This window comes from Silurus aristotelis (assembly GCF_946808225.1).
Source record: "Silurus aristotelis genome assembly, chromosome: 25".
In the NCBI taxonomy this organism is placed as follows: Eukaryota; Metazoa; Chordata; class Actinopteri; order Siluriformes; family Siluridae; genus Silurus; species Silurus aristotelis.
In genome coordinates, this window is record NC_139598.1 from 3,074,844 (window position 1) to 3,082,036 (window position 7,193).

A 7,193-nucleotide genomic window follows, 5' to 3' on the forward strand; every position below is an offset into this window, starting at 1 on the left:
TGCTGCCTTGACATTAATTATTGTCTGGACAGAGGGACTGAATCCACTAATTTTAAGATAAAATTAACCACAGAATTATAAGTTACATCATACTAATGACATAATGAATGATGTTCTTTGGCTTGTCTGGCATTTAATAGAAACCCGTTTATCATATTAACATATAAAACAGGCAATTTGGGTGTTTTGTTTACAGCATTAGGAAACTGCAGAGAGAGAGAGAGAGAGAGAGAGAGAGAGAGAGAGAGAGAGAGAGAGAGAGAGAGAGAGAGAGAGAGAAGAGAGAGAGAGAGAGAGATTTGTATTTCATGGATTTATTTTGGGGCTGGGGTTTTTATATTGTTATCAGCCTGAGAAACTGTGAGTGACATCAACAAGAATATTAACTGGAAATCTACTGAAAATCCAGAAGAAGAAAAATAAATCAGGTAATTTATGAGCCCCTTTAGTGTAGAGAAACAAAGCTTTGGGATTAACTTGATTGACTAAGTGAATGGAGGAATGTCCCAGGCTAAGACTAAATAGTCAGTGGAATCAATAAGTTGACTCCTGCAATTGCTTTTTTTTTCAGTGAGAGTTTGTTGCAACGCTATTTGTTAAACTTGAGCTGGAGATCTTCCTCAGAAATGTGTAGTCCTTGAATGTGACAGCAAGTGTGGCCACATCTATCCTTTGTCAGTTTAATTAGTTCCTCAGCACTTGTGGCCATGGGGCTGGTTCTATGGGTAATGATATACAGTACTAAAGTTCTTGACACTACTACAGTTCATGAAATATTGAAGTGAACCATGAATGTTGCTCTGCTGCCCCCTTCTGGCTGCTGGTTGCCAAAGTGCCACTTAATATTAAACACTGGAAAAAATGAGAAATTATAAAGCAGCTACCTTTAAGCACGTTTAATTTATTGCTCTACAACATTCTTACTATGCCACTGATGAGAGATATGGCACATTGCTCAAACTTAATAGCTTTATTAGTTGTCACATTGTACATTGGCAATGTACCATTGAACTATATCTCTCATCCTTTACAGTTACATTTACATTTATGCCATTTGATAGATGCCTTTATTCAGAACGACTTACAACTGAGCAGGGTTAAGGGCGTGGTGTTATTTGAAATCGTGACCTTCGGATCCACAATCAGATGCGTTAACAACTAATCAACCACCTAAGTTTAAGTTCACCTTCATTACACCTATAGCAGTCTTTTACATGCACAATAACAGCTAATGAGATATTAGGGATGTGTCTACAATATATCTGCCCCAATGAGTAATCACCTGAGACCACTGAATCTGAGGGGCTGCATTATTGTACGTCTGGGTGAGAAATAAATCAGCCCCAGCCAGTTCATATTGTACTGTGTAATCTGAAATGATGCATTTTATAACTGCAAATAATCTGACATGGATTCTGAAAGATGAAATCTAATACAGATGTTTTTTGTAATTTTTTATTTCAGTACGCATTTAAATTCTATGTTCATACCATCAGAATCAGAATGGTGAGCAGGTCCATTGGTTTGTCCCCCCCTAAAAAAAGTAATGTGCATTTCACTTTGATTAGCTACTTTTTTCTTTCTCAGCCCATTCACTGTATCCTCCTGCATAGTGACGCGCCCTGAAAAACAAAAGCAGAGTGTGTGTTTAGCACCCAAGCATGGTATGAAGCTCAAATTGCATATAAATAATTTGCTACTTGCTTGCTGAATCCCAGACGCCATGCAGTTTCCAGAGCTGTTAGACTCCTACGGCCTCTTTGGCAAAGAAAAATGATATTGTCATCCTCCTTTTTGGGGGCCTTCACATTGAAAACCTTTTCGAATTGCACTGGAGAAAGTTTCAACGATTCCTCAAGCACTCCCACTGTGTAAGGAGGGGAAAGGGGAGCATGATGATATGATCAAGCGTTGCATTTAGGCGCACTTTTTTTTTTTTTTTTTTTTACGAATAGTGGTTTTAAGAGTAAAGGAAAAAGTAAAGAGTAAATTTTTAGTCACATGTTCAGAACCAGAAATACTAAGCCAACACAGTATTCATTAAACAATGTATTAAACACAACATGGTGTGCTGTTATAAGAAAGTTATCCATAATAAGGTGGTGTAAAGCATTACCACCACAGAATGTTTTATTTATCTTACACTACATTTGCCAAGGATTACAATATTTATTATTAATAAATGACAATTCGTAAATTACACTTAATGTTGTGCATAATGTATAATGTATGGTATAATTGCTCAAATAAAAAGACTATAAAAATGTAAGCAAAATCTTTATCAGCTGTGTAAGCAAACTGTAGCTGCGGGGGGGGCATTGGGTTACGAAAACACAATCTGGCACCTTGAATAGATTTGCTTTTATAGAAAAAGTAGTAGTAAAATTATTTTTTATTAAAATGTACTTATATGTCATATAAGACAGATTACAATATTTTTCATTATGAATGATCCGGTGTGCATTTTAGTTAGAATTACATTTACTGTTGTGAAACTTCCACAAGATAAGTTCCTGATATTACTGGTGTTATAGCAGCTATAAACAGTTGTACCTGCCTCTCTTTTTTCTCTGTCTTTCATTCAATAAAACAGAAAACCATGACATTACTGTTGAACCGGAATGAGCACTCAGCTTTGATATATTTTTGATATATTTTTTACATAAATAATACATAAACTGAATCGACACCTTTCATCATGTAATCCAACAGCATTGTGATTTAATGATTAGTTATGATATAAAAACACTGTAGATTTAATTGAGATGGTGCTCACATGGAACATTGACAGACCCGGGAATACGGCCTGCCTGGAATTCATCTGGTTTTCGAACGTCAAATAACTGGACGCTGTGGTCGGCCAGCATCACCTTAAGTTGTTCATATGTCACGACAAAGTCTGAAAATGTGAAGCAAATACGGAATTAGTCATAACAGGGTAAAAGGACAGTGTCCAACACAAGCTGATCTGATCTGGACAACAGCTGTGTAAATTATTTAAATACATGTACTTAGTTACTGTACTGAAATCATTTTCTCAAAGATATAAGCAACTTTTACTCTCTTCTCAACTACATTTATGATTTAATATACACTCCCCTACTCGCCTCTGCTGCCTGTAAGCGACTTTTTTTTTTTTATCAACGATGTGCTTATTTTCAGTCTGAAAAGAGCTTGAATAAATTCCAACAACTTTGAGAAGCAGCTTTTGCTGCAGTTCAATAAAAAATGTTGCCCCTCTCTAAAACATGAGCGGTGTATCAAATTACAGTCAGCTCTGAATATTTACTTTGACTTAATCTAAAAGTATTTACTTTCATTTTATTTGTTCATTGAATTTTAATGGTTCTTCTACTTTGTGACCTGATATGGTCATTTTATTTGTTAACTGAAGATCGCTTTTTAAAAGATTGCTTTACTTCTTTGTCTCTTTTTTTTCGACCAACTTGTGTTTATCTTTGGTTTATTCAGTGTTGAGGTGTACAATTCGATTATATTTTTATATAAAAAAAATCAACTGTTTGGGGCTTTTCACTAACATGTGTCTTGGTGTTGTGGACTAGTGCATCTTTAAGCCTATGCTCAATATGATACTCTAAGAATTTTAATCGTCATATTGGTATTGGTGACTTTTTAACTTGAAGTAATGGAGAAAGTTTTGCAGTAAGGTGTCTATACTTTTACTCAAGTATTATTTATAGCTACTCTTTACACATCTGAACCCGCATCAGGACAAAAGGACAACAAGTATTTAGAGTTGTAAAATGTGAGTTAACCTTTGTAGTATTTCATACACGATAAGACACTTCTCTCCTGGTGACCTTTAAACCCACAGGCATTTTATTACAAATTATTACAAGCCTAAAATAAATTAGACATTTACACTTGTGCATATTTAGTAATGAGGCCATGATATGTGCGTATGCATATTGTATAATAAAAAATGTTTACTGTGGCAGGGCAGTAGGAAATGGAAAACAAATATTGGCACCACACATGAGTTTGCTTGTAAAAAGAATGTAAATTGTAACTCTAACATGCATTAATTATCATTTATTAAAATAGATATAATATCAATCTGGAATAGATAGATCACTTATAAACACATATGCAAAGCATTATTTTTTTCTTGTCTTTACCCAGATCAGATTTGTCCTGATGGATGCATGATCTCTTCAGTCCAGCACTGAGTCGCACACAGTGAACAGGTCTAAGCGCAGACACAGATACAATAACACGTCGTAAACAGGGGTACAGCATCATAGTCACTTGAAAACCAAAATCTCACTTCTGTTACAGTTGTTGTAAATGACTGCATTCATAGGTGTGTGTGTGAACAGTCAAACCTGGTGTATGCAGAGCCACGCCCATTTATTTCTAATCCTACTGTATTATAGACAACTACGCGCAGTACGCAATTTAGACGTCAGAGGGCGCGCGCGGAAGAGAGAGTAAATGCATAAAAATGATTATTAATTTCTGACTATTTTATCTCTGTATAGTGTCTGACAAACAATTTCACTAACTGACTTTCAACCATGGAAAATGAGCATGTATTTAAGTGCAACACATTTTCAAGTAAAACATTCTGAAAGTGATTGATTTTTGGCTTTGGAAGACGCCCCCAAGAATTTGTCAATGTAATCCACAATCGCTTTAAACCCTAATTTCTCTCACTCGTTAGCCTGTATTGGCCTTCAGACCTGTGCAGAAGGGTTCCTGGGTACCTGATTAAGCCACTTTATTTACAGGAAATGTTTTTAAATCTTTTTGAGACGCTTAGACTAGACTACCAAATTCCCAGATTTCCTATCTGTATTCTCTGTTATCAGAACCCTCTTCCCCTTTAAACCTTTTAAGAAAGATTTGGGAAAGGGATATGGTCCAACCATTTACTGATGACAAATGAATCTCCGTATGTGAGGAGGTTTTTCATAAATCAAACTCAAGCTCTGTGCATGAGAAAAACTTTACATTTATATAAAGAATAAATCTTACCCTAGTAAAATCTGAAATAGGAAAGTTGATTTATTTTGGAACAGTAAGAATATAAAACCTTTTTGGCATGAGGTACTTGATATGGCTAGAAAATTCACTGTCTCCAACTATATATCTCATAAACTGCAAGTCAAGTCAAGCCTCTTGCTTTTATTGTCATTTCTACTATACACTGGTACACAGTACACGGTAAAAACGAGACAACGTTCCTCCAGAACCCTGGTGCAACACTAAACAACACAACATAAAACTACATAGAGTGCAACCCAGTGCAAACAGTGCAGACGAAAAACAGTCCTGACAGACAGTGCAGACAGACAACACAAAACAAAACCCAAGATAGCGCCAACCAGTAAACCTACTGTATACTCTGAATATACAGTACTGTGCAAAGAGAACTGTAAAAACTATAACTAGGAGTATTATATAAACAGACACAATGCAGTGCAAAAAACAGCAGTAGCAGCAGTCAAGAGGTGCAAAAAAACAGCAGGTAAACAGAGTTCAGATTATTAGAGATTACCAGGTTATTAGATTTCTCTACTGACTCACACTCTTTAATAAATGTCATTACTTATTCAGCAAAGAAATGTATACTTATTCTATGGTCATCGCCACGGGTACCAACTGTTTCAGCACGAGTGACTAATCTTCTCCCTTTGGAAAAACTTGCATATGACTTGCAGAACGAATCCGATATATTTTGGTGAATTTGGGCCCATTTGTGGAATTTACTTGAACAAGCAAGACCCTAGTCCTGACTTATTTATTTATTTATGTATTGATTGATTTGTTTATTTGTCCCCTCATGTTTTGATTCGCCCTTTGCCTTTCCGTTGATCACTTTCTCATATTAACAATACATTGTTGTTATATTGTTATTAATATGCCTCAATGCATGATGTTGTTTTGTTTAAGTTTTAATAAGAAATCAATAAAACTATATTAATAATAATAATAATAATAATAATAATAATAATAATAATAATAATAATAAAAAAACGATATTGGATTTTGTTTAAAGTAATACAGGTATTTAGAAGCTATCAGGGATTTGATTTAGACTACAAAAAAAAAATCATTCATAATTCAGAAAATCAATAATTCAGGGAATCCTTATTCAGATATCTTCTGTCAGGGTTGGAAAGGAATCTGAAATCTTGTTGGTAAAGTTGGAAAAGACTCTGAATGGGATCATTGATGGGCACCTTGCATACTACATTCACAATTTCATTCACACAAGATCATTTAAGACAGAAAATACTTCTGGTATGTGTTTGTGAGGTGTGGTGAACCTAGAAAAACTACACATGGATATGTGGATACATACACAGCTCAAGGTTGAACCAGGGACACTGCAATTGTAAATGATATGAAGGACGTATTTGCTGAAGGACAGCATGCTGGTGCAGTGGGCAGTGTTTTCGCCTCAAGAGCCCAGATGTGATCTTGAGCTGGCATTACTTCTGGTGCGAAGTTTTGGTGCATGTTCTCCCTGTGCCTGTCTGGGTTTCCTCTGGGTTTTTTTTTTTAAGACTAATGCTGAGGCTAATCGTGAACTAATGCTTAATCCTATGTGTGTTCTTAACTCGCATACAGGATTCCTGTGGCTGTCATTCAATAATTATTATAGGACTATCTAACCCTTACCTTAACCATTACTATATGTTTATATAATGCAATAAATCACTGTGTGTCTGCCTTCTTGCCATTGGGTCACTCGGCTGCAGCTTTCCATGTTTCTGGCACCATGAATCACAGCCCATTAGGGCTAATATGATATGTGAAATGATAGCAAAAAATTGGCTTTTGATTCAAGCAAACAAAAGCTGACAAACAATGTATATATATATATATTTTTTTTACTGCATTCAGACCTCAAGAGGTACTGCAGTATTTTTGCCCAAAAAATAATAAAAAAAATACTTTAAATTGTAAACATTTAAAATAAATGAGTTTTAATAGGTTAAACTAAATATAAAAAAATAATAATTCATGTATTAATAAATATGAATCTTATTAAATATAATAATGAATTAATATTAATCATGTAATACATCACTGTTATTACTTGTGTATTAATATTAACATGTATTATTATAAATATATGTATTATATTTATAATAATAAATGGTAATGTAAATACACAAATAATGTATTAATCAATAATAATAAGGAGTATGATGTATTCATAT

At 34.6% G+C, this 7,193-nt stretch overlaps 1 protein-coding gene across 1 annotated transcript; it reads right to left on the reverse strand.

The window, feature by feature from the left end:
* Positions 1-1,515: 1,515 nt before the first annotated feature.
* On the reverse strand, positions 1,516-4,310 carry LOC310720143 (thiosulfate:glutathione sulfurtransferase). Its single transcript, XM_083530487.1, has 3 exons — positions 4,140-4,310; positions 2,777-2,899; positions 1,516-1,867 (listed from the first exon to the last, which is right to left on the reverse strand). The coding sequence occupies exons 1-3, from the start codon at positions 4,261-4,263 to the stop codon at positions 1,674-1,676; spliced, it is 441 nt and encodes a 146-aa protein (XP_083386613.1). The 5' UTR covers positions 4,264-4,310; the 3' UTR covers positions 1,516-1,673.
* Between the last annotated feature and the right edge of the window lie 2,883 nt (positions 4,311-7,193).